The sequence below is a fragment of the Miniopterus natalensis genome, chromosome X, assembly GCF_054644295.1.
Source record: "Miniopterus natalensis isolate mMinNat1 chromosome X, mMinNat1.hap1, whole genome shotgun sequence".
NCBI lineage: Eukaryota > Metazoa > Chordata > Mammalia > Chiroptera > Miniopteridae > Miniopterus > Miniopterus natalensis.
The window spans coordinates 28264051-28291112 of record NC_142103.1 but is presented as its reverse complement, the minus strand read 5'-3'; the positions used below and the strand labels follow the sequence as shown (position 1 = coordinate 28291112).

At 42.1% G+C, this 27062-nt stretch overlaps 2 protein-coding genes across 13 annotated transcripts in view; both read left to right on the top strand.

Annotated features, from left to right (window-relative positions):
* The first annotated feature begins 2177 nt into the window (after positions 1–2177).
* Positions 2178–27062, top strand: part of LOC107523990 (G protein-coupled receptor-associated sorting protein 2-like) — a 28558-nt gene continuing 3673 nt past the window's right edge. For 3 of the 12 annotated variants that reach the window (XM_016195717.2, XM_016195718.2, XM_016195715.2), the window contains exons 1-2: positions 25937–26188; positions 26735–26803. The gene's annotated coding sequence lies outside the window, so the exon portion shown is untranslated. Of the gene's footprint in view, positions 2516–2732; positions 2792–25376; positions 25586–25700; positions 25720–25936; positions 26189–26336; positions 26384–26734; positions 26804–27062 lie in introns of those variants that run through there. The other 9 variants (XM_016195721.2, XM_016195719.2, XM_087813463.1 and 6 more) reach the window with 8 other exon arrangements.
* ARMCX5 (armadillo repeat containing X-linked 5) lies at positions 5058–23700 on the top strand. The gene is made up of 3 exons (XM_087813469.1): positions 5058–6593; positions 8221–8387; positions 21334–23700. The coding sequence occupies exons 1-2, from the start codon at positions 5133–5135 to the stop codon at positions 8377–8379; spliced, it is 1620 nt and encodes a 539-aa protein (XP_087669595.1). The 5' UTR covers positions 5058–5132; the 3' UTR covers positions 8380–8387; positions 21334–23700.

Here is a 27062-nt window from a genome sequence, read left to right as displayed (position 1 = left end):
AACCATGAGCCAATGGGTTGAGGACTGAAAGGTCCTTCCCTACCCCCTTACCCCCTGCCACCAATTCTGCCATTCACCCTGGCAGTCCCTAGCAGTTACATCAGATGTGACTCCATGGGTAGTTTGTCAATAAATTCTGGTAAGAAGAGACACATGCTGTTTTCAGAGTTGTCCTTTGGAGACAGTATAACTTGGTCATATGCTCTACCTAGTGGCCCACTAAAGCAGGCATGGGTCCTGGCACAAAGGAACTTTGCAAGAAATGCCTAATACAACATGTATGAACCCTAAAAGCATGATGCTAAGTGAAGGAAGGAAGTCACAAAGGACCACATAATGTATGAGTCTACTTATATGAAACATTCAGAGTATGAAAATCCATAGATATACAAAGTACATTAGTGTTTGCCAGGGTCAGGAGCAAAAGGGAAATGACTGCTTAATGGATATAGGGTCTCCTTTTAGAGTGATGAAAATGTTCTCTAAATAGATCATGATAATGGTTGTACAAAATTTGATTGTACTAAATGCCACTGAATTGTTCACTTTACAATGGTTAAAAGGTTAAGTTTATGTTAGGTGACTTTTTCCACAATAAAAAAAACCCACCACACTAAGATGTGGATGAACCCTGAAAATAATTTACTAAGTGAAAGAAGCCATTTATATGAAATATCCAGAATAGGTAAACCACAGTGACAGAAAGCAGATTTGTGGTCGCCAGGGCCTGGGTAGAGAGAACGAGAGCAAGTGCTAAATAGTATGGGGTTTGTAAATAATTTGTGAAACTAGATGATGATGGTTATACAACATTGTGAACATACTTAATGCCACTGCATTGTACATGTCAAAATGGTAAATTTTATACTGTCTATATTTTACCATAATCTTTTAAAATCCACAGTGGAGTTCTTTTAAAAATGATACTGAATTTTTCATGAATATAATATACTTACTGTAGAAGTGAGGAAAATACAGAAGACTATAAAACTAAAGGGAAAAACCCCCTCACAATCCAAATCATGAGCACAATTTTCACTGCTCATTTTTGCTTTTCTTTACACATACTCTACCTTTATATAACTTAGCATCTGGATAACATTGTTTTAGAGAATATTTTTTCACTTGGCATCATTTTTTTGGAATTTTCCCTGTATCACTAAGATCTTCCAAAACATTTTTAAAGCAAATTGCAAAATACTACAAATAAACAAATAGAAAAATAGTGGAGGCCTCCATGGCAGCTCCCTCCCACTTTCTTCCCCTCTGTGGCCCCCTGAACAGTGAAAGAACTTGGGAGGGTCACCCCAGAACCTCTAGGGAGATCTGGCTTTAAATTGCCTTTCCTCTCTCAGCCTGTTTTCCTGACACTTCCTCTACCGGACCTGACTTTTTGTGCAGGAGATATGGTGGGTCAGGCCTAGAAGGGGCTCACAATGGGATAATGGGATAATTGGGCATTTAATCCGTTCTCACATTAGTAGCTGCTTACCTCTGTTCTACCTCATTCCCCATTGTAGGTGACAAGCAACCTGTGACATCTGGGGGTGTGGGGGTGGTTTACTGGCACAAAGATATTTGAGTATTAATCCTCTTCCGTGAGTACAAAATTGTTTTCCTCATGCCCTCTCAAGCTCCTACATATTTAGGTGTGGAAAATATCGTAGGCATCAGGAGGGGAGGCAGAGCATAAGAATGGGCCACTGACACACAAGGGTAGTTTGATATTCATACGCTTCTCTCCTCCGTTTGTTTTCCCTGTATGCTTATCACACCTTTACCTTTACTATTTCCGTGCAAGAAATTTGGTAAGCAAGAAGGCTGAGGGATTTAGGAGAGGAACCAGAAAAGACCAAGGTGTCTGATATTGATCAAAACAGACCAGAGCAGCTTTCCAGCCGCCCCGCCCCATTTCATGTAGGAAATTGAGTCCCTGGAAGGATCTCTCTCATAGAACGGACACATAGATTTTGAAATAGGTTAGAATTTCTCCTCCTCTCTCAGTCTCGAGCCTCTCTCCCAACCTTACCTCGGCCCCCTCCTCCAACCTGCCCATTTCGGTGGGCCTAAGGACTTGGCGACGTGAACCTGTAACTACGACACTTTCGCGACGTGAAGGTGTAAATACGGCACGTTGGTATCCGTCCGCCTCGTCCAGCCGGAGCTGATTCACTGACGTCACCGCCTGAAACTCGGAAACATTACAGGGCGCAAAAAATGTAGACTTGCTGGGGGGAGCTCCTAAAAGACGGGAACCAATAACTAGACCCTTTAATATAAGCCAGCTTCTCTCCGTCCAGCGCTGCTTTCTCTATATCCAGCTTCCGCCGCTGCCTATCCCAGTACCAGAAGCAGCCGTGGTAGGCGGGGCGGAAGTCACTGACGCGGAGAGAGTGGCGTCTGCTGAGCCGGTATCAGTCCGCTTCCATCAGGCCGGATCCCCAAAACTACACTAGCTACTCTCGTAGTTGGTTTTGGTATTGGGGACGTGGCGAGGCAGCCTGCAGAGGAAAAGGTAGCTGTTAATTTAATCACTAGGAGCGGGTCTCTGAGGAGCCCTGGGGATGGGAAGGAAAAGGGAACACCCCAAAGTGACTGTTGTTTGGCAGTTACGGCCCCTAATCTGATAAAGCAGGTATCTCGTCCCAGCTGCGGGGCCAATCTCCAAACACGGCCGCCGCCATTGTCTCGTGTCCCTGTTTCCATCTGACTGTCGGTCCCTCTTTCTGTAGGGCACGGCACCCCTTGAGGCAAGGAAATGAGAGAACTGCCCCTGATCCAAGCAGAGCAGGTCAGTAAGAAGGCGGGCATGGTTTGGGAGTGTGGATATGGGTATCAGAGATGAATGTGGGATACGGGACCTGGTCATGAGGCGCGAGCTGTGAGAGAGAGGGACGGAGGTAATTTGAGTGGCACACAACGATAAAGTTTAAATGATCTGTCTTGCTAGTTTAATTTCCAGACCCTCACCCAACCTCCGACCGTGTTTGGGAAGGGAAAGGAGTATAATAGCAGCTTCTAACAGAGAAATGGCGGATTATATAATAGGAGGAAGGGCTGCTGCTATTGGTAAGAACAGTTGCCTGGGTAGCCCTGGAAGGGAGAGCGTGTAAATACAGGTTGTAAGTGTTTGATAATCAAGGCCTTGAATTAGAAAAGGGTCTCATGTCCTGCTTACTAGTCTGACCAGTTATAACCAAGTCTCTCCCACTGTCGTTTCTTTTGGTCTTTGGATGTGTATTACGCATTTATCTGTTCCTAAGTTTGCGGCACTTCATGCTTCTGTAAGGATCGCTAGGGGGCAGAGGACCTCAAAGGGACCGGGAAAGAAAAAGAAAATTAGCCTAATTTTTGTTGAGCAGGTAGGGGTCTAGGGGAAACTCCAGATCTCCTTTCTGCTTACTTTCCGAACAGTCCTTTTTACTCTCGATGTGGTGCAGAAAACAATAGGTTTTAGGAAGAGTAAGGAAACATAAGAACTTAGATGAAATTTGGAAATAATACTTTTCATTGATTTCCCATCTAACTTCCATGGTTGAGCATTCCATCCTTATTGAAACCACCGCTATCATGCAGGGATGTTTGAGTTGTCAGATTTGGGGAATGGAGCAGAGGAGATTGGAGGAAGAAAGAGAGGTAGAAAATTTTGGCGAACAGGTACCTGTATCGAGGGATCGGTGTGTTAGGAGCTGCTCTCTACCAAGGACTCATTCTCCGTTGTCTCCTGTACCTCTATCTGTTTATCTCTGCATTTGTAAATATCTGTGTGTTCTCTAAGTCTCTAGAACTCTCAGTTGTTGTGAGGTTTATAAATGTTAACCCAACGTGAAGCTAGGAAATGATGAAGAGAAAAGTGCCCTGTGTCTGTTAAGATTGGAATGATGGTAGAAGAACTAGAGAATTATATCCCTTATGTTTTGTCAGTTTACTAACCCCTGTTGGATCCAGGGTTTAATAAACTGATTTAGTTGGAAGTCTTCATAAGCATTGGGGTTAGAGAAGGGTAAGATCTTCTTTTCTAATTTCCCATGTGATTTTCCTATCCTTATGCTTCACCCTAGCCCAATTTTGAACAAGGGAAATGCCAGGGCAGTGACTAAAGAAGAAAATGGTAAGCAGCAGGGAGGAGGAGGAGCAGCCCTAAAACAGGGCAATGGGGAGAAGGGACCAGAAGGAGAAAACACTGGAAAAATGCAAATATAGAGAACAGGGACCAAGCCCTGTCTACCAAGAGATCAGTTTCTATAGCCTCCTGTTTGCTTATCTCTCCATAGATCTTCTGTAGGGCTTATTATCATTGGAGGCAAGGAAAGGAAGAGAAATTACTTCAGATCAGTGCAGGTTGGTATGGATGTGGATTGAGGCTTCCTCAGTAGTCATGTAGGATGAGGTAGTGGACATCAGCAGGGGTAAAGAGCCAGTCTAGGGATTCCTCAGTCTCACTCCCATCCAGCTTTCCCACTCTCCAAACTCCTATTTTGTGTCTGGAAAGAAGATTAGTAGTACCTGCAGTTGAAGAGAATGTGAATTTAAGGGGGAGATTCATTATTACGTAACTCTCCCACTTAGCACTGAGTTTCCATACTCTCCTATCTCCCTGTGCTAATTAAAATGAGGGGAAAAAATAGAAGATACTCAAAGCCCCATTTCCTTCCTCCACCCCTAGGTCCAACTTCAGTGGCAGATCTGGTGGCCTTGGAGTGGCTGAAGACCACCACCCTCCACAGGGCTGCGCTCAGGCACACAGCCATTCTTCTGAGTGAGGTTTCTCTGCACATTGTTTATATCACTGGCAGAGCATATAGTTGGAAAGGGGGCTGAGTGACTACTGGACATTGTATGAAAACACCAACCTGGGACAGACCTTCAGCCAAGGCTGTGACAGGGGTGGGAGTGTATAAATTGGCCTTGACTTTAATTTGCACCATGACTGGCTCTGAGGCCAAGGCAAGGGCAGAGGAGAGGCTGGGGTTGGCCTGAAAACTATAATCAGTGGCCCTGCCAACACTATAGCCAAGGCTATCCAGGCCAAGGCAGTGGCTGGGGCAGAACCGAAAACAGGACCAGTTACCCAGGCCAAGACTGGGGATGGAGCCAGGACACAGACAGTGACCTACACTGAGGCCGTGGCTATGGCAAAGGAAGTAAGCAAGATGGAAGCCAAGATTAAGACTAGAGTCATGGCTGAAACCAAGGCAAAACCCTTGGCAGAACCTGGTATAGTGCCCCCAAACAATTCAAAAGCCATGCCTACATCTAGGGTCAGTGCTGTGCACAAGTATGAAGTCAAGGCTGATGCTGGAAGTGAAGCCAGTGTCAGGTTCTTTTCCAGGGCTGATAATAAGGCCAATATTGGATCCAGGCCCCCAAGAAGGAGAGAGGCCAGCATCAAGTTCAGGGTTGGGGACAGAGCTGGTAGTATAATCGAGCCCAATGATGAGGATGAAGAAAATATCTGTTCCTGGTTCTGGACTGGAGAAGAGCCTAGTTTAGGATCCTGGTTCTGGCCTGAAGAAGAAACCCCTTACCAAGTTTATAAGCCTCCACCTAAGATCCAGGAAAAGCCCAAACCCATGCCCATATCCAAACATGCACTTACTATAAAGCAAAGAGCAGCAGCATGGTCAAGAGCCAGGTACTGTGTCCTAGTCCCAGTGGAGGGAGGGGAGCTATCCTTGCCTCCAGAAGGGAATTGGACTCTGGTTGAGACCTTGATTGAAACTCCTCTGGGTATTCGGCCTCTGACCAAGATCCCACCCTTTAATGATGGGCCTTACTTCCAGACCTTAGCTGAGATCAAAGAACAGATTAGGTATAGGGAAAAGTATGGGCCAAATCCAAAAACTTGCCGCTGCAAATCACGTGTTTTCAGTTTAGAGCCTAAAGAGTTCGATAAACTCGTTGCCCTACTTAAGTTAACTAAGGATCCTTTCATTCATGGAATAGCAAAGATGATAATGGGCATCAGTCCTGCTTATCCATTTACCCAAGATATAGTTCATGATGTAGGTATTACTGTTATGATTGAAAACTTAGTCAATAATCCCAATGTTAAAGAACACCCTAGAGTTGTAAATAAGGTGGTTGACAACTCTGAGTCTTCTGAAGAACAAAAAACAGGAGAGACATATATAGATGAAGTTTGTAAGGACATAATGTCTTATCCTTTGAACTCCCCTGTGCAACTTTCAGGACTAAAATTATTGGAGCACTTGAGTGTGAAATTTGAGAATCACCACATGATTGCCAGTTATATTCCAGATTTCCTCACCTTGTTAAACATGGGAAGTGTCAAAACCAAGTTTTATGTTTTAAAAGTGTTTTTGCGCTTGTCTAAAAATCAAGCCAATACAAGAGAACTGATCAGTGCCAAAGTACTGTCATCATTGGTTGCACCCTTTAACAAGAATGAGTCAAAGGCCAATATTCTTAATATCATTGACATTTTTGAGAATATAAATTTCCAATTCAAAAAGAAGGCGAAGCTATTTACCAAGGAAGAGTTCACTAAATCTGAACTTATTTCCATATTCCAGGAAGCAAAAGAGTTTGGTCAGAAACTCCAAGACTTAGCAGAGCACAGTGATCCTGAGGTGAGAGATAAAGTTATACGATTAATACTCAAACTCTGAATAGCCGAATGTTCTCACAAAGCCTTGAACAATTTTTGGTGTCATAATATGAAACTAATGCACATTATAAGTTCAGTATTTATGTTATCCGTGTTGACTGAAGGAGGCAATTTTATGGGTACCAAATGATGTTGAGAACTTAAATATTTGTTGATTTTTATCATGCTATCTAAATTGATAATTTTCATTATTTTTGTAACATGACCTGATAATGAAACTGTCTTGAGTAAGTTATACTTCTGTGCTTTATATTGACATAAGTGTATTCATTTGAGACTTCTTCATTTACATAATAAAGTTGCATGCTAAAACTGGTGAAAACATTGTCCTAGTTCTTCAGTTGAAGTCTAGTCAGGGATAATGCACAACCAGTACAAAGATATTAAAAACCGTTGTCTGGGGGATACAAACAAAACAATTGACACATTGACAGACCCTTTAGTTTCATGTTCACCAAATTCTCTGTACACAAGAAGACATAGCTGTGCTACTAGCTCACATCTGGACCAATCAGAGGAATGGGGTGAAGACACAGACTTAGGAAAAAGGGAACACAGATGGTTTCATTCCAGTCTGAGGCCCAGAACTTGTGCTCAGCCTTTCACATAGGCTATCTCATCAGAATATCTTAAACTTTTTAACCCTCAAGATGATTCCTGGTTCTCAACCTCATTCAGCAAGCCATGGAAGTGTGGTTGTGCTACTACAGCCCCACCATGCCCTCAACACCCAGGTAAACCATCTAACCCAGGTGCCACGTTTACTGCTTCATTTGAGACTCCTTCCCCCTGTGGTCCTGGGCCTCAGAGGAGGGTCTTTCTGGGCACCAACTACAGAAACTGCTTCATGGATAGTCTCATTTGTCCTGCCTTGGTGACTCATCCTTGCTTTTGTTTGCTGGCCAATCCTTTGGACTTATTTGCACCTTTCCTTGGTGGCAGCCCCGTTTTACTGATCCCTTTTGGTCAGAGCTCAGCTTTGGGAGATAGTCACAGGATACCAGAGTCCTTTAGGAGTGTGTGGTTAGGAAGAAATTAATTCCCCTAATCTCACTGTCCTATCTGTTCATGTGTACAGTTTACAGAGCTGAAGCTGTGTTGTCTATACTATCTCAGTTCCTCCTGTTTAGACTTGTTAGGTTCTGGCTTAGGGGTTGTGGCATATAGAATACCAGAGTATAGATTGGGATCTGGGGTCACCTCTGCCTTTTCTAACCTTTTCTTCCTTTGCTGCTGTTATCCTCTTTACTGCCCAGATGTGGGAGATACAGATGTTAGGATCAGTGTACAAATATTGGTCTTTCTATTGAACTTCCTCTCAACATTTTATGTATTGGGGGGAAGGTCTAAACTGGAAAATCTCAACAAGGTGTCATGTACCCCTAGTTTTAGCAGCTATCCCTGGTTTAATTTCTATTAAGGTCAAGTTTGAACTTATATTTTATACATCTAGGAGTTAAAATGAAGGAAAATCAGCCACACTTGGGCTTAAATTAAGGGTTTAAAAAAAGCAGGTAGGCTTTTTGCAATGTGCAGTTGCAACTTAGATGATTTTTGAAGTTCTTTATAACTTGCTTTTTAATCCACAGAACGCCCATAGCCTGGAATTCCAGCTGTGGGTACTGCTTTCAGAGTTGGGAACCTTCACTATACAATTGGACCAGACCCTTTGGAATATTCTGTGTCTCAAATACCCTATGGAGCACACACTTAAGCAGTTGATGGCTATAGACTTTCCCATCAGCTAAAGAGAAGGGTGAGTGTGGGGTCTGTCCGTATTTGTATCAAAGCAAGAAACTAATGGTCTCTTTTTGGGTGGGAATCAGGGGAGACAGTCATTTACCAAATCGTTCCTGGGGTGTTCTTGAAGACAAAACTTCATCTCTGTTCCATCTTCTTTCCTGGTAAAATAATTCATGCAAGCCCACGTAGTATCAGGGCTAATGAAGAGATTAGTTATCTTAAAGTGTTGCGACACGGGTAAAAATCAGTGTGGATTTCTCATCTTGCAAATAAACTTCCTCCAGGACAGCTGGGCTATTAGCAGCCACTGGCCCTCTACCATGCCCTCAATTTTAAAAGAGGAACATTCAGTGGAAATTCATCTATAAAATATCACCAAATTCCCTAGCAAGGCTTGCAAAACTCTGTATTCAGCACCTTTCCATTTTTTCCCCATTATATCCCACTAAGTGACCTATATTCAAGCCACACTGGACTATTTGTTTACTATTTCATGTACTTTTCCTACTTTTGTGCATTTCCTCATGCTGCAATGCCCTTATAACCCTTTTCTGCCTATGGGAAAACTAATTCATTATTTCAAGCTTAGCTAAAATGCCAAGTCCTTTTTGAAGTCTTCCCTAACACTCTTATCTTCCCTGCCCCTGTGTTGGAATTAGTAGCTCCTTCTGCATTTCCAGAGTTTTTTTATTTGCGCCTCTATTTTAGCATTTGTGTCTTTATACCATGCCTTGGAGTCTTTTTTTAAGTTAGAACTTGTGTTTAGGGACAGTTAGCATAGAGGGGAAAGGTTGAGTTTGAGAGTGTCTGACTCCAAAGACTGAATTTTATTGTATACAGTAATAATAACAATAATTACTAACATTTATACATTTATTGAAGTGCTTACAATATGCCAGATACTGTTCTATGTGCTTTACTTGTATTAACTCATTTAATTCCTAAAACATTCCTATGGAGTAGGTACTGTTACCCACATTTTAGATGTGAGAAAGCTGAGATACTGACTGGTTAAATAACTTGACCAAGCTCATTGAGTTGGTCAGTAGTAGAGCTGAGATTCAAACCTTTGTATTCTGAATCTGGCACTAGCATATGTGACCACTTTTTAACTCTGTACGCCAACACAGCTCCTAGTAAAGTATATTGCCCATCCCAAACTTAAATTTGTGTGTTGTTAGATACACCCGTCCCTTACCTTTTCTGCTTTTTCCCTTTGTATAGGCCACCTTCTGTCTTACCTTCATTTCCTACCTAACTCAGCATTCATAGTTCATCACTTTCAACATGTTTTTAAATTTGCCTTTTTTATTGTGATAAAATATATAACATGAAAACCGTCATTTTAGTTATTTCTAAGTGTACAATTAATTGACACCATGACTACAATCTATCTCCAAAACTTTTTCGTCATCTTAAAGAGAAACTGTGCTACCATTAAGCAATAACTCCCCATTTTCCCCTCCCTGAAGCTCCTGGTAATCACCAGTCTACTTTTAAGTAGAACCATACAGTATTTGTCCTTTTGTGTCTGGTTTATATCACTTAGCATAACATTTTCAAAGGTTATCCGTGTTGTAGCATGTATCATAACTTTATTCCTTTTTAAAATTTTTATTTATTGAAAGAGAGCGAGAGAAGAGAGAAACATTGATTTGTCCCAGTTATTTATGCATTCATTGGTTGCTTCTTGTATGTGCCCTGACCAGATATCAAACCCGCAATCTTTCATATTGGAGCTGCGCTCTAACCAACTGAGCTACCTGGCCAGGGAGAACTTTATTCCTTTTTATGGCTGAGTAATATACCTGTGTGTGTTCACCACATTTTGTTTACTCACTCATCTGTTGATGGGCACTTGAGTTGTTTCCACTTTTTGGCTTTTATGAATTACACTGCAGTGAATGTTGGTGTACAAGTATCTGTTTGAGTCCCTGTTTTCAATTCTTTTGAATATACCTAGAAGTAGAATTGCTGGGCTATATGGTAATTCCATGTTTAGCTTTTGGAAGAATTGCCAAACTTTTTCACAGCAGCTGCACCATTTTACATTGCCATTAGCAACAAACAAGGGTTTGTTGAATAGTCTGTTCTTTCCCCATTGAATGGACTTGGGCACCTTTGTCAAAATCAATTGGTTCTAGACATGTTGGTTTATTTCTGGACTCTCAATTTCGTTCCATTCATTTCTGTGTCTATCTTTATGCCAGTACCAAAGAGTTTTGATTACTACAGCTTTGTGGTAAGTTTAGAAATCAGAAAGTGTAAGTGTGCCAACTGTTTCTTTTTCAAGATTGTTTTTTGTTAATCTGAGTCTCTTTCCATTCTATATGAATTTTAGGATCAGCTTTTCTATTTATACAAAATAGCCGTTTGTATTTTGACAGAGATTGCACTTAAACTATAGATTGCTTTGGGGGTATTGACATCTCATTAACATTAAGTCTTCCAATCTATGAACACAGGATACTTTTCAATTTATGTAAATCTTTAATTTATTTAGCAATATTTTGTCTGTCAATGGACATTTTGGTTGTCTTCACCTTCTGGCTATTGTGAATAATTCTTCTAAGAACAATGGTTGTACAAATATCTGTTCAAGTCCCTGCTTTCAGTATTTTGGATAAATAACTAGAAGTAGAATTGTTAGAAATAGAATTACCATATGTTTAATATTTTTGAGGAATTTCCATACTATTTTCCAAAGCAGCTGCAGCATTTTACATTATGCACATGGGTTTCAATTTATCCACACCCTTGCCAACATTTGTTATTTTCTGTGTTTTAATAACACCATCTCAATATGCATTAAGTGATATCTTGTGGTTTTGCTTTGTATTTCCCTAGTATCTAGTGATGTTGAATATATTTTCGTGTGCTTATTGGCCATTTGTATGTCTTCTTTGGGGGAAAAAAAAGTCTACTTATGGCCTTTGCCCTTAAAAATAAACCTTTTAAAATAGGTTTGTTTGTTCTTTTGTTGTTGAGTTTTAGGAGTTCTTTAAGTATTGTTAATATTAACCCCTTTCATATATATGATTTGCAAGTATTTTTTCTCATTCTGTGGGATTGCCTTTTCACTTTCTTGAAAGGGTCTTTTGATGCACTAAAGTTTTTAATTTTGAAGTCCAATTTATCTATTTTTCTTATGTTTTTGCTTTATATCTAAGAAATCATTTAGAAATCAGGAAGTGTAAGTGCACCAACTGTTTCTTTTTCAAGAAACAATGCCATGAAGTTCTTCCCTATGTTCTCTTCTAAGAGTTTCAAAGTTTTAGCTCTTAAGTTTGTCTTGGATTCATTTTGAGTTAATTTTTGTCTATGGTGTAAGGTAAAGGTCCAAATTCATTCTTTTGCATGTGGATATCCAGTTTTTCCAACAACATTTCTTGAAAAAAAAAGTTTATTTCCCATTGAATGGTCTTGGTACCTTTGTCAAATATCATTTGGTCATATATGCAAGGGGTTATTTCTGGGCTATCTATTCTGTTTCACTGGTTTATTGTCTTTTTTTTATGAGCACAGTGAAACCTTGATATAACCTCTGGCTAGAGGGTGTCCGTTAAAGGTGAAAGTTCATTACATAATAAAGTAGGTTTTCTGAATGCATATGTTAAAAATTTGACAAATTAGTTGGTTTACCCATTTTTTACTTATGTAGACACATTTCTGTAATTACAATTAAGTATGTGTGGAAAGTTTAATTTTACAGAAATTTTATATATATATATATATATATATATATATATATATATATATATTTTTTTTTTTTTTTTTTTTTTTTTTTTTTTTAATTTATTTCAGAGAAAGGAAGGGAGAGGGAAAGAGAGAAACATCAATGGTGAGATAGTCATTGATCGGCTGCCTCCTGCACACCTCCCTTGCTGGGGATCGAGCCTGCAGCCCCAGCATGTGCCCTGGCCAGGAATTGAACCAGGTTCTCCTGGATCGTAAGCCAGTGCTCAATGACTAAGCCGTGCCAGCCGGGCCACAGAAAAGTTTTGTATATGTATTACTCTAAATTTATACTGAATAAGCCTAGTAATGTGTGCATTCACCAGTCACCAAGAATAAACAAATGAACACGGCCGGGTCGTGGCTTCACCCAGGTGGCACATCAGCCGGCATGCTTAAAACTGCTGCCGGAAGTCATGCCAGGCGACAAGAGAACCAATTACTTCGAGCAGTGAGATGTGACCACATGCTAATCATTCACCGAACATTGCTTACCAGCGGTGACTCTTGGATTTAAATATGTAGACTATAGTTGTAGATATGTAATATTTATTTATGTCTGCAAAATTACTACAGTGTTTTTGCCAACATATTGCCTATTAGCTAAAATCTGTTAAAAATAACTGAATTAAAAACAAAAAGTAAACTGTTAATTTAATTATAAGCAATTCTTGGTTAAAAGCATTTTAAAGTGAACAGGGTGTTAATTTCCACATATAATGTAAGGACCGGAAATTTTGTTCATTAACTCGGAAGTCCGTTAAGTTGAGGTCCACAAAATCGAGGGTTTACTGTACCATACTGTTTAGATTACCATAGTTATTGTAACAAGTTTTGTGTGATATTGTGATTTGTAAGAAATATACATATATTTGGTCATTCAGATGACCAAAATATACTTCTGATATATAGTTTGTCTTTGCCCACAATTCCTGGCTGAAAGCTCCTAAAACCCTTGAAATTTCCTGAGTGATAAGAGTAATAGAAGCTTATTTTGTCATTATATTTAGTCTCTTGTCTTCAGTTCCTGAAATTTACTTCGAAGCCATTAAAGTGAAATGGGTGTCTTGTTATTTATAACAAGCCCCTTTCCACCATAACTGGGTTTACATTAATGAGGCGACCTTTGGAAAGCACCTAAAGATGATTGTGGGTTGGCTGGGGAACCAACCAAATGATTACAGGATTGGAACTTTCAGTCCAGCCACCACCACCTCCTGGGAAGGGGAGGAGCTGGAGGTTAAATCAGATACCAATGGCCAGTGATTTAATAAATCATGCCTATGTAATAAAGCCTCCATAAAAACCTGAAAGGACAAGGTTTGGAGAGCTTCTGGGTTCATGAACACATGGTGATTCTGGGATAGTGGAGCACTGGAAGAAAGCATGGAAGCTCTGTACCCTTTTCCCATACCTTGCCATATCTCTTTCATCTGCATTTCCCTGAGTTATATCCTTTGATAATAAACCAGTAATCTGGTAAATAAAATGTTTCCCTGAGTTCTGTGAGCCACTAGCAAATTAATCAGACCTAAGGAAGTGGTCACTGGAATGTCCCACCTGGGAGAAAGCTGCACCTCCAGCTCTTGCCCTGATGCCAGACAATTCCTTTTCTCCCCCTACATCTCTGGTGGTTTTCAAGCTGCTGCTCCACTGCTGGAGCTCAGAGGGAGTGAGTCCAAGTAAGTCCATGTGCAGGCCCTTTAAGAGGAACTGTCTTGGAGCCCAGCATCCTTTTGTCTCCCTCAGCCTCAATCCTCGCTGGTTTTTACAGCCAGAAGTTACGGAGACTTCTCTTCTGAAATCCTTGCCGGGGAGCCGGGCATGGTGCTGGGACCCCTCACTCCTCCAGGGGGAACCAGTGCAGCCCAGATATTGCTCCAACTGTTTATCTGCCACATGTGGGTGTGATCTAGCCTGTTCTACTTCTCTGCCCCTTCTAACATTCTCAAGGTGGCTTCTTTCTTTCCCTAGTTTTAGTACTTCCCTTCAGCCGGTTTCAGGGAGTTCTGAACAATGATGGTTCTGTGGTTTAGTTGTAATTTTGACATGCTTGTGGGAGGAGGCAAGTACAGTGCTTACCTATACTGCCATCTTGACTGGAAGTCTATTCTTGTCTTTCAATATTGTGTTGGCTACTTTTGTTTTTCTGCAATAATTTTTTAATATCCACCAAGTAATTTGCTTGGGTTTTTGTTGGAATGGGTTTAATCTGTACCTCAAGTTGGGAGGAACTGATGTCTTAACATACTGAGTCTACTTATCTATAAACATGCAATGTCTCTCCATTTATTTTGATCTTTGATTTCTTTCATCAGTGTTTCATAGTTCATGTAGTATTTTATAGGTCTTGTGCATAATTTACTATATTTATACCTAAGTATTTTATTTTTGGATGCAGATGTAAATATTATTGCGCTTTTAATTTAAAATTTCAATTTTATTGCTGGTAGATAGAGAAGAAATTGATTTTTGTATATTAAACTTGTATTCTGGAACCTTGTTATAATTGCTTCTTAGTTACATGAGTGTTTTGGTTGATTCTTTGAGATTTGTACATAGACAATCTTATCATCTAAGAACAAAAGTAGCTTTATTTCTTCTTTTCTAATCTGTGTACCTATTATTTTCTTGTCTTATTCATTAGTTGGGACTTCCAGTATGATGTCAATTAGGAGATGTGAGAGAGTTCATCCTTGCCTAGTTCTTCATATTTGGGTAAAAGCATCTGCTTTCTCACCGTGAAGTACTATGTTGGCTGAAAGCATTTTTTAGCTTTTCTTTATTGAGGAAGTTATCTTCATTCTAATTTGCTGAGGTGTTTTTTTAAAAATCATGAAGAGGTGTTGAATTTTGTCAAATGCTTTTACTGCATGTATTGATGTGATCATGTGATTTTTTTTTCCTCACCGTGTTGATATGGTTTGTTATATTAATGGATTTTCAAATGCTGAATGAGCCGTGTATACCTGGGATAAATCCCACTCGGTTATGGTATATATTCTGTATATTTTAGAGTTAATTTGCTAATATTTTGTTGAGGATTTTTACATCTTGCTTTATGATACATATTTATCAGTACTTTTACTTCAATGTCTTTATCCGATTTTGGTATTAGGATAATGCTGACATCATAGAATGAGTTAGGAAGTATTCTCTCTGCTTTCATTTGTGGAGAGTTGGTATAATTTCTTACTGAAACATTTGATGGAATTCATCAGTGAAAATACCTGACCCTTGCACTCTCTATTTGGAAGTTTATCAATTATTGATTCAATTTCTTTAGTAGGCATAGATCTATTTAAATTATCTATTTCTTTTGTGTAAATTTTGGTACATAGTGTCCAGGAATTGGTCCTTTTCAACTAGGTTATCAAATTTATGTGCATAGAGTTGTTTATAATATTTCTTTGTTATCCTTTTAATGTCAGTGCATTCAATTGTGCTGGCACCTCTTTCATTTCTGATATTGATAAATTGTGTCTTCTCTTTTTTCTCAGTTAACCAAGGTAGAGACTTATCAATTTTTCTAATCTTCCCAAAGAACCAACTTTATTTTAGTTGATTTCTCTATTGATTTTCTATTTCACTGGATTCTACTCTAATTTCTATTATTTCTTTCTCCTGCACAATTTGGATCTAATGTGCTCTCCTTTTTCTAGTTTTCTAAGGTGAAAGGTTAGCTTATAAATATTAGATCTTTTGGCTTTGCTAATATATACATTCAGATGTATAAGTATCCCACTAATTATTGCTTTTGTTGTATCCCTGAAATTTTGAAAGTTGTATTTTTATCTTGATTCATTTTAAAATATTGCTTTAAATTTAACTTGAGAATTATTTTGCCCATATGCAATTTAGAAGTGTGTTGTTTAATTTCCAAATATTTTGAGAGCTTTCAATGATCTATTATTGATTTCTAGTTTTATTTCATTGTGGTCTGAGAGCATACATTGCATGATTTCTATTCTTTTAAATTTGTTAAGGTGTGTTTTATGACCCAGAATATGGTCCATCTTGATGCATTCCATGTGAGTTTGAGAATTTATATTCTGCTGCTGTTGGATGATGTAGTCTATAGATGTCAGTTAGATCTAGTTGATTGACTGCTGTTCAGTTCAACTATGTCCTTACTGATTTTCACCTGATGGATCTCTCAGTTACTTTTAGAGGGATATGGAGTTTAAATATCACAGTGGAGTCATCTATTTCTTTATGCAGTTCTGTCAGTTTTTGCCACACAGATTTTGTTTCTTGGATGTTTTTGTTTGTTTGTTTGTGGGTGTTTTTTTTTAGCTAAAACAATAAACATTATTTCTCATAATTCTGGAGAATGGAAGTCTAGACTCAAGACAAATATAAAATATAAAACAAAGAATAATATAATAAAAACACAAAGTAAATATAGAATGTCAGTAAACCATTTTTTTATTATTCAAAGCTCATTTGGAGCAAGTCTCTTCAAAATACTCTATTCAGAACACTCTCTCTTTCCAGATTCATCCCATCCCTCTATCTGGAAGTTATTCATCTCTCTCATGTGATATTTGGATCCCATTAGTGGCCTTATTTGCCAATAAGGAATTATTTTTGTTCTTAAATTCTCGCTTCCTGGTCCAGCGTTTCTAGTTCTTGTCTTGCCACAATGAACCATTGTGTATTTTTAACAATAGAACCTACTTAAATGATATATTTTCTTTGTGTGAATATTGACACATGGTGTCCAGGAATTGGTCCTTTTCAACTTGGTTATAAAAGTTATGTGCATCGAGTTGTTTATAATATTTCTTTATTATCCTAACCCAAACTTAAAGAGGCCTGTATGACATAACTTTTAAACCCTCTTCTGTGAGGTCAAAATAAGAGTTACAATAGTCTGACTTGATCCAATGATGGAACCTAAATTACTTAAGGAAGTGAGAAGATAGCATGCACTTATATGCTTGCCATAAATAATAATTTTCTTATGCCGCATACATTTTGACACCGCTTGTTAAGTCATACACACTAAGAGTTATTATGTCATCTTTGAATTGATCCGCTTATCATTTGTAGTGTCACTCTTTATCCCTGAAAATTTACCTTGCTCTGAAGTCTGCTTGTCTAAAGATAATAAAGTTTCTCCAACTTTCTTTTGAGGGTGCTAATATAAAAGTATTGTGTTATTAATTTCAAACTTCACTTGCTTATTGCTAGTATATACAAAAGCAAGTGACTTTTGTTTATTAACCTTATCCTCTAAACTAGTTCCTGGAGGTTTTTGTCCGTTCTTTCAGATTTTCTACATTAGACAATCATGTCATCTGCAAACAGAGAGTGTTATTTCTTCTTCCAATCTGTATTCCTTTTATTTCCTTTTCTGGTCTTAATGCATTTGCTGTGAATTCCAGTACAATGTTATAAAGGAGTGGTGAGAGAGAACATACTTGACTTTTTCCTGATCTTACTGGTAAAGCTTCTAGCTTCTGCCCGGCCGGGCGTGGCTCAGCGGTTGAGCATCGACCTGGGATCCAGGTGATCAGGGTTCGGTTCCCGGTCAGAGCACAGGCCCGGGTTGTGGGCTGCAGCCGATCAGTGACTCTCATCATTGACGTTTCTGTCTGTCTCCCTCTCCTTTCCTCTCTCTGAAATCAATAAAGATATATTTAAAAAAAAAAAAAAAGCTTCTAGTTTCTAACCATTAAGTGTGATGTCAGCTATAGGGTTTTTTGTAGATGTTCTTTGTCAAGTCAAGGAAGTTCCACTCTATTCCTGGTTTGCTGAGCCAACTTTATCCTTTTACATGTTGATATTTAGTTGTCCTAGCATGGCTTGTGAACAGACAGGATTTTCAATAAATGGTGATTGAATTCCAGTCAGTGGAATATGAATGAAAATGATGTGGGCATTTCTCGACTAAGGATTTTAAGAGGCAGGTGGACTACCTCTACTCTTTTTTTCCTACTTTGCTTGCTGGACACAGGCTGTGATGATGTCCCATGGTAGTGATGCAATAAGTTAGTGATAGTTAGGTAATGATAAACATAACAAAAGGTATTATGGACTTCTCATTTTTTTCTATTTTGAAAAGCAATTTGACATTCAGTTAAATGTCAGTATTTGCAGGCATTGTGGAAATTCAGGATTTCTTCTCCCTGCAAATCTAATAACCTCACTTCATCAGCCCCTTTGAATCTAGCAATCCTCAAGGGGTATTTTCCATATTCTGAATTTCAGTGGCTTTCACATGATTTTTCCAGGTGTCATTGCCACACTAAGCTTTACTGTCACTTAAGTCCTTCCAACGACTCCCTCTAATTTTCCCAACCACTCCCCATACCTAGAGTCCTCATGATGTCAGAGCTGAATACTAGTCTACATTTTAAAGCCATGTTAGAAAGGAGGGTGTTTTCCTCTCTTTAGGTTGCACTTTATAGATGGGATCTGCACACCAGAGTATAAGAGTTTATTTTAAAAGTGATTTCTGGGATAACTTATGAACCTGCCTTTGTTATGACAGACATACAGTTGAGGGCATATGTTAGAACAGAAAAAAAATAGGAGTTCTAATCCCAGTGCTGCCATTAGAATAGCTATACTCCCCTGATGACAAGGCAGTGTTCCTGGGCCGAGGTCATTGTGCCTGGTTCTGTTTTCCCTCAGGATAAATTCTCTTAAAGCAGAACCCATCCCAAACGTGACCTGAAAATATTCTTGGGTCAAGTCTTCCCACCAGTTCTCCAGATGTGCCTTGTCTCAAGTAGTAGATACAGGTTGAGATATTTTCTAAAAGCTGTTCTGCCTCTACTGAAAGTACACATCTGTTGAGCCAATATTATCAAGAACTCAACCTAGTCTGCTTGGTCCCAGCTGCAAGGGACTTGAGTTCCTGTGTAAAGCTCTTGAAAATAAGGGATAGGAGAATGGACACATTCTAAGAATGAACTGGGTTTGCTCAAACTTGGACAAAAGGGAGATCCTAGAAGAAAAGTTTGCCTGAGGCACATGAAGGAGAGAAGAGAAGCAAGTTAAACTAAGTGGGCATGAACAGGTCCATAACCATGATGCTTGAGAGAGGCAAGAGATTATTTGAGCTGCACAGGCAAGGGATATTCTAGTGTGAAAGTTCACTTGCATGGGTGTGGGAGGTGGGGGTGGGGTGGGGGCAGAGCTGTAGGTATGATGAAGCAGCACAACTACTTCTGTATCCTGGGCTTAAGCTTGGGAGAATATTTGGTTCTGGCCCGGCCGGGCGTGGCTCAGCCGTTGAGCGTCGGCCTGGGATCCAGGCGATCGGGGTTCGATTCCCAGTCAGGGCACATGCCCAGGTTGCGGGCTTGATCAATGACTCTCTCATCATTGATGTTTCTACCTCTCTCTCTCCCTCTCCTTTCCTCTCTCTGAAATCAATAAAGATATATTAAAATATATATGTGTATATATATATATATATATATATATATATATATATATATATATATATATATTTGGTTCTGAAATTCCTCCATAGCCCTTGAGCCTATTGATGGTAGCTCCCTCAGTTAGGAATGCCTGGGGGCAGGTGAGGGGGCACACAACAAACCTGGGGCTCTGCTTTTATTAGGATCCAAGAGTGGGGAGCTTAGGATTCCACAGGTTCACTCTTTATTGGCTAACTTAAAGTATAAGAGCAGGGACCTGGCTAGGTGGCTCAGTTGGTTAGAGCATAATCCCATACACCAGAAGGTTGAGGGTTCCATTCATGGTCAGGGCACATACTTAGATTGTGGGTTTAATCCCGTCGGGGTGCATATGGGAGGCAGCCGATCAATGTTTTTCTTTTGCATCAGTGTCTCTTGCTCTCTCCTTCTCCCCTCCTCTCTCTCTAGAATCAATAAAAACATATCCTCTGGTGAGGAGTAAAAAAATAAATAAAGTGTAAGAGCAGGAAGTATGGTGTGGAAAGGATAAAGTGGGGTCTTTCAAGGGCTCAGTTACCCAGGGCTTTCTGAAAAAGAACTTCATAGGTGGGGGTGGCCTAGTTCTTTATCCATTTGTTTTCCTAGTAGCTGTGTCATACAAGATAGATATCTTTTGCCCGGCCGGGCATGGCTCAGCGGTTGATCATCAACCTAGAATCCAGGAGGTCGGGGTTTGATTCTGGGTCAGGGCACATGCCCGAGTTTTGGGCTCCATCCCCAGCAGGGGGCGTGCAGGAGGCAGCCAATCAATGACTCTCATCATTGATGTTTCTGTCTCTCTTTCCCTCTCTCTCCTTTCTTCTCGCTGAAATTAATAAAGACATATTTTAAATTAAAAAAAAAAAAAAGATGGATGTCTTTTGGAATGAATGCCTTGGCAATCAGAAGTTTAATGTCAGGTACTTAGACTAAAGAAATTTAAGTGTCAGAGACTAGTCAGGTTTACACAACTGCTAGTGGAGACAATGAGCAGTGGAACACCATCTGTTGCAATCAGACGAATCCATTTTTAGGAAGAACTAAATATAATATTAATTAGCAGTCAGACAGACATAAGTCACTAGCATCTTATTTCGATCTTTTCTTTGCTCTCTGATTTTAAAGATGACACTTAACCTATCTGGTATATACACATAAAGAGCTAACACAAAGGCTTAAAATAGGACTTTCCTCAGTTCAATAAATGTTAATTGGCATACTGTGCCTGTGTTAGCATAGGCAGCTGGGAGTTCACAAAAGAGAAGGGAGCTAGACTAGCTGGGCCTGATTAAATCTGGAAGTTATACTTAATGAGGCTTAGATCTGGAAGTTACAGCTTCAGACACCCCAAAGGATAGCTGAATCCCTGCCAAGGGGATTAACATCTCTCCGCATCACCACCACCCCCACCTGTAGGGAGGAAGGACTAGCTTTCTAGTCTCCCAAGGGAACCACCTCTCCGTTCCCAAAAATGGTACAGGGGGAGGTCCTTATACTGAGGCATGCACAGTAGAAACCAAGATGGCACAGAGAGCGGTCCTTCTACTTTGAGGCATGTGTAGTAGGAGCCAAGATGGCCACAAAGAGAGGCAGAGTCTGGCCTGGAAAACCTGGGAATAAAGACCGGATTGGATAGGAGGAGGACCCAACACAAGCCCATGAAGAGCCAGGAAAAAGATTGATTAGTTTAAAAGAAAAGCCTCTCTCTCCTAAGCCTGAGGTAATATAATCAAAAACCTAAGGCCCCTCTTGGTAGCACGTGTTTGCCAGTTCGTTGGCCCATTTGCCTGTGTTCTCTCTCCATAGCAGCTGCACAGCTCCAAGCGCGGGCCTGGGTACGGCAGCACCGTGCTAGCTGGAGCGCAGTTGGAAACAGAGACTAAGCTAGCCGGATGGGGAGAAAGACTGAGCTGCACTAAGTTTTGGCATGGTCTTCACTGAACTACGAAAGCCTCGGATGCTCTGCTGATGCCAGGTAATGGCACATCATCTCTGGATTCTGGCCCTTTTTCTAGGCTCAGTGAAGACAGTGCTGGACTTCTTGCACAGCTGGACAGAGCTAAGCCACCTGGCCGTGGATGAGACACTGGGCACCTGGGGACAGTACTTTGTGTTTGCTCCAGCTCCAATAAATCTTACCACTACACCTCATCCTCCCACACATGGGTCCCCAAAATGCTTTTCTCATAACCCTGTGGAATAGCCCTATTTCTACCAGCAACACCTATTCTATAAATGAACTGAGAACAAGTCATACAAGAGATATTTCAAAGTCTCACAGTAAAATCAACTTTTTGCAGATCTACTCCCCTGTCAGTATCTTGGAATCAGTATTCCAGCACCTTGAGAATTACCAGATACCTTATGCCGGTATGATTATAAACTTTTAGTTAGGAAATTAAATAAAATAGAAACCACAAGTGAATGTAAGCTCCATAAGAACTGGAAATTTTTTGTTTTGTTTACACTGCATCCCCAGTGCCTAGAACAAAGTATGTACTCAATATATACTTGTTGAATGAAAGACACAAGTAACTTCAAGAAAGAGAAGGAGCAGTTTAGAGAGTCAAAGAGATTCACACACACCCACGGATCCCAGCAGTGGTCATATTACTGGAAAGGGACAAGGACCAAGGCTGTTCTGCCCTGCACGGTCTTGACAGTGTGGGTTCTTCACTTTGTGCAGGAAAGATTTCACAATGCAAGTCCAGGTGATTTTGAGAGTACATTTATTAAATGTACAGTGAAACAAAGGAAGGGCTCTAGGTAGAAGAGGCAAGATCATAGCAAACAGGAATTAGCCTAGGTGGAGCTGCTTTTTTGGCTCACTGAAAAGTGAGGGCCAAAGGAGGGCCCTTAGAGACAGGTCACGAGGTTAGCCCAGGACAAGCTGCCACTGCCTGCTGCTCACCTGGTGGCAAGTCTCCTGGGAACCCTTAGAGTTTAGGAGAAAGAAAGCAAAGATACACACCTGAGGAAAGAATGGAGGGGAGCAAGGTGCATTCGTGCTCTAGGGATAGCATGCACTGGATCCTTTGACTTAAAGGTTTTCATCTGTTTTCTAAAGGCTGAAATTTTAAGGGCAGTCTCAAGAGAGGATCTCAAGAGTATAGTCATCAGCTTTCCAAGTGTATCGTTTAATATGCTGAATCATCAAAATGAGGTATAGAGGGGTCATGGTCATTCTCTGGTCAGTTTTACCTTCAAAGAATGTCACTGAAGAGGGACCAGAACTGAGGTGGGTCTGCCCCCACACAGTCTGGAATTTGTAAACCATTTGCTCCTATGTATCCTTGGTTAGGGAAGATATGACCTTGTGATTTATTGTCTGGCTTCAAATTGCTCGGCCACTTAACTGTATGTCTCAGTTTCCCTATTCCACTTGCCAAGAAATTTTCCTAGCTTCTTACTAACCTGCCTCACTTAGACTCTCTTCTTCAAGCCTAATATTCACCCAAGAGAGTATACTGTGGAGCAAAGAAAAAAATCTGCAATTCAGCTAAAGCCATTTAAACTGCACAGTAAAAGTGGCTGTCCTCTGATAATTGACATCCATTATCTCCAGATACCATATACAATCATCTCCATATGTTTTTTTGCTTTACCTAAACATTGCACAGTTATAATAAATATCTAAAAACAAATAAAAGCTGCCATGAAATTTCATGGCAGGAATATGCTTCCCTTTTTATCCTGGGAAACATCAGTGATTTTTAGCAAGTAGGAACTTTCTCCAACATGAGCCTCAAAACTCCTTGCAAAAATCTCTCTTCTTTAGAAAACAGAGAAGGGGATTTTTGGAGAGGGTGGTTATAGTGGTGAGAGATGAGCCCCAGACTTTATCCTTCCAGGGATGAAGCCCAACTAAAGAAAAGTCAAGGGGAATGGACTTTATCAGGATGGTCAGTGAATGTGGTTTCTCCTACAGCTATATAAATTACCACAACCTTGGTGGCTTAAGGTAACGAAAATTGATTATCTTACAGTTCTGGAGGTTGGAAATATCAAAAGGTCTCACTGATCTAAAATAAAGGTGAGCCTGGCCGGTGTGACTCAGTGCTTAAGCATCGACCTGTGAATCAGGAGGTTGTGGTTCGATTCCGCTCAGGGCACATGCCCAGGTTGTGGGCTCCATCCCCAGAAGGGTGTGTAGGAGGCAGCCTACTGATGACTCTCTCTCATCATTGATGTTTCTCTCTCTCCCTCCCCCTTCCTCTCTCTGAAATCAATAAAGTAAAATATGATAAAATAAAGGGGATGGCAGGGATTCATTCCTTCAAGTGGTTGTAGGGGAAATCTGTCTCCTCACTTTTTCCAGATTCTGGGAGCTGCCTGCATTCCTTGACCCCTGGCTTCCTTTAATCTTCAAAACTAGCAATGGCCTGTCAGCCTGTCTAGTCTTTCTCATGCTACTTCACTGTGACACTGACTCTTCTACCTGGCTCTTCCACATTTAAAGTACCTTTGAGGTTACATTGGCTAGGATAGCCCAGCGTATCCTTAATCTTTAAATTCAGCTGATAAGCAATCTTTGCAATTTGGAGCCCTTGGAAGGCAGTGAGAAGCTGAGGGAAGAGCTCTGAGAGGAGGGGAGGACGGCCACCCGCACCCTGAGCCTGTAAAGGCAACCTTAATTTACCTTTGCCATGTAACATTGCATATTTACAGGTTCTGGAGAATTAGACATGGATATATTTGGGGGACCTTCATATAGCCTATTGCAGTGAGGGGTGTCATTTAATTCTGTTTTCAAAAGGGGAACAGTGCCAGCAGGTTTGTGTTCAACCACAGTTGTGCTTAACCATGATAGCTCTGTTTGCACATGGCACAGAAAGGAGGGGCTCAAGACTAGAAGAAGGATGTAGGGGTAAAGGAACCAAAGGATTCAAGACTGCCAGGTTTCTGTCTTGGGGATTGGGTGCATACTAGGGCCTTCTCCAAAGAGTGACTGGACAAACTAGACAGGTATGTGGGGAAAGTGGCTGAGATCCAAGCTGGTTCTAATCCCTGCCACATTTCCACGCTGCCAAAGATCATGAGAGCTTGGATGTGACTGCAAGAGAAGACTTGACAGAGCAGAGGAAGAGGAGCCAGGACATGCCCTACCTGGTGCCTGACACTTGGCTGTGGGGCTACAGACAGGGAGGATTGCATGGTCAGTGTGGGTCCGGACAGGGAAGGGAACTCATGGGCAACTGCAGGGACCACAAAATGGCAACATGTATAATCATTTCGAATGAGAAAAAAGCAGTATGGCAGAAAGAACGACTCTGGGCGCAGAGCACTGGACCGTTTGCCAGGGTTAGAGGTCTAGGTCTGCCGCCTGTAGAAGAGGGACTAATGGTGAGGCCTCCGAGGCAGCCCCCTCCCAGCGTCCTCCCCTCGCTCGTCCCTGAACAGTAAAAGAAACCCTAGGGGGCCACCCCAGGACATGGGGGTGGTCTGGCCTTGGATCGCCTCTCGCCTCACAGCCTGCAGGCCTCACAGCCCCTCTCCCTTCAGCACCCAGAAAGGATGGCGGGTGGGATGGAGGAGGAGGAGTGGGCAGACAGAGCCGTGTGGGGATTCGCACACACCAAGGGGCGGTTTGTATCCATCCGCTGCAGCGTCCTGCGCTGCTCCTTCTAACCTCCCGGACCGGCCCCCCAGCCCCCGCCCGCGGGTCCCATAGATTGTAGTGGCAGAAACGGGACGATGGTCGCCATGTAGAGGGCCGCGTTGGCCCACTGAGGCAGGCTGAGGTTAAGCTCCCCCTTGGGCTGGGTCTCCTCCAGGCCCGGCCCAGGCCCCGGCCACGCCCCCTCGGGTCGGAACTACGGTGGGCCTGGGAGGGGGCGTCGAGCCCATTCGTGCCGTATCCTTCCGCCCCCCTTCCCGACACCCTCGCTGCCAGCGGTTTGTGGGCTCGTGCCGCATGCTGCGCAGCCCCTGCCGGGCTTGGTGCAGAGGCGCGGGGGGCGGGACGCCTCCTTGCAATTCCGAGCGGGCGGAAGGCGGGGGGCAGCTGAGTGAGGAGCTCTGAGGGGAGGACGACCACCCAGGCCCCGAGCCTGGAAAGGCAAGTAGGGGCGTGGTGGGGGCGGGGGCGGCCTCCCACTCTCCACCAGCCCACAGCCCGCGCCCAGCCCCTGGCGTCCTGGCGAGGAGGAGGCGACCGCGCTGGTCGCTGGTCGGAGCCGGTCCCTGACAGAGGTGCGCAGCGCCGGGGACCCTGGCGAGGCGGCGGCGCGACCGGTGCTGGCGGGCCCAGGGCGCGGGGTGGCCGGAGAGTGCCCGCGGCTCCTGCGGGGAAGGCGAAGCACGCTGGCTGCTCCCCAGCCGGCTTTCCCGGTGCCCGCGCCCCGCCCTCTAGGGTGTCTGTGCTGGGAGAGCGCTGGGGGGGGGGGGGGGGGCTGCTTCGGGAGAAATGGCGGAGCGGGAGCTGGGCTGGAGGTGGGAGCGCCAGGGCGCAGACGTTAGCTTCGGCTACTCTGGGCCCTGAATCTGGAAAGGGGCCTGTTGGGCCCAGCATCCTGGGTGCTCTCCTTTCCCACAGGCGCCTCGTTGATGTCAAAGTCTCATGTCTCCGCGGTAGGTCTGGCGATTTCAGGAGGCAGGGTGCATCTGTAGAGGATGGACTTGAGAAAAATTTGAAGCAGGAAAATAGCCTGGATTTCTGGAGGTGTGTGGAGATGGGGGTTGGTGGGCAGCAACCATTGACTGCAGACCCGAATTGGGGGGGTTACTGAGACCATAACAGCTCAGGCATCCAGGAATAAATCTTAGTTCTCCTGTGTACCAGCTTCTAGGTACTTCCTGTGACTTCCTTAATTCCAACCAAAATTGTGGGCAGAAAAAGATGGACTCGGAGGCAAGGGTGAGACAGTCATAATTACAAGTGCCACTACACAACCTGTTTTCTAGAATATGTGGGCACCCTTCCCCCAATTTATGCTACGCAAGGCAAAGGGATGTGGTGCACCTAGTGGTGAATCCTCAGAATTGGAGAAAGAAGCAATGGGAAGACTGTGACGTCAAGAAAAGATGTCCTTATCTGGAATCCTGAAACAGAGGGACTTGATAAAAACGAGAATATTTGGCCAGGAGGACTCTAAATGTTGAAAGACAAATAACGTGGACTCCCATCATTGGAGTTGGACTCCAATCAAGTGCTCAGTTTCTACCATGGTCTCCTGACTGTCTTATCTTTTTGTCTGTTTGTTCATAGGCTTACTTTAAGGCTGGTCACTTTCTGCAAAGAAGGAAAGGAGGAGGAGACAGACTCAGTTCTCTGCAGGTTGGTGCAAAGAGGGGCAATGCAGGGAACGGCTGAGTGAGATCATGGCAGGTCTTTGTGATCCACCTCTCCTGCTCTGCCAGATTTGCACACTGCCACAGCCTCTTTTGTCCATTTCCTGCAGGAGGTATTAGAAATATTTGGGTACATGTGAATTGGGCTGTGAATGAGAGAAAACCTTGGGTTAGGAACCAGCAGACAGGAAATGTTAGAAAAATTTGACCCTTAAACAGAAAGAGAGATGTTTGCATCAGCGGTC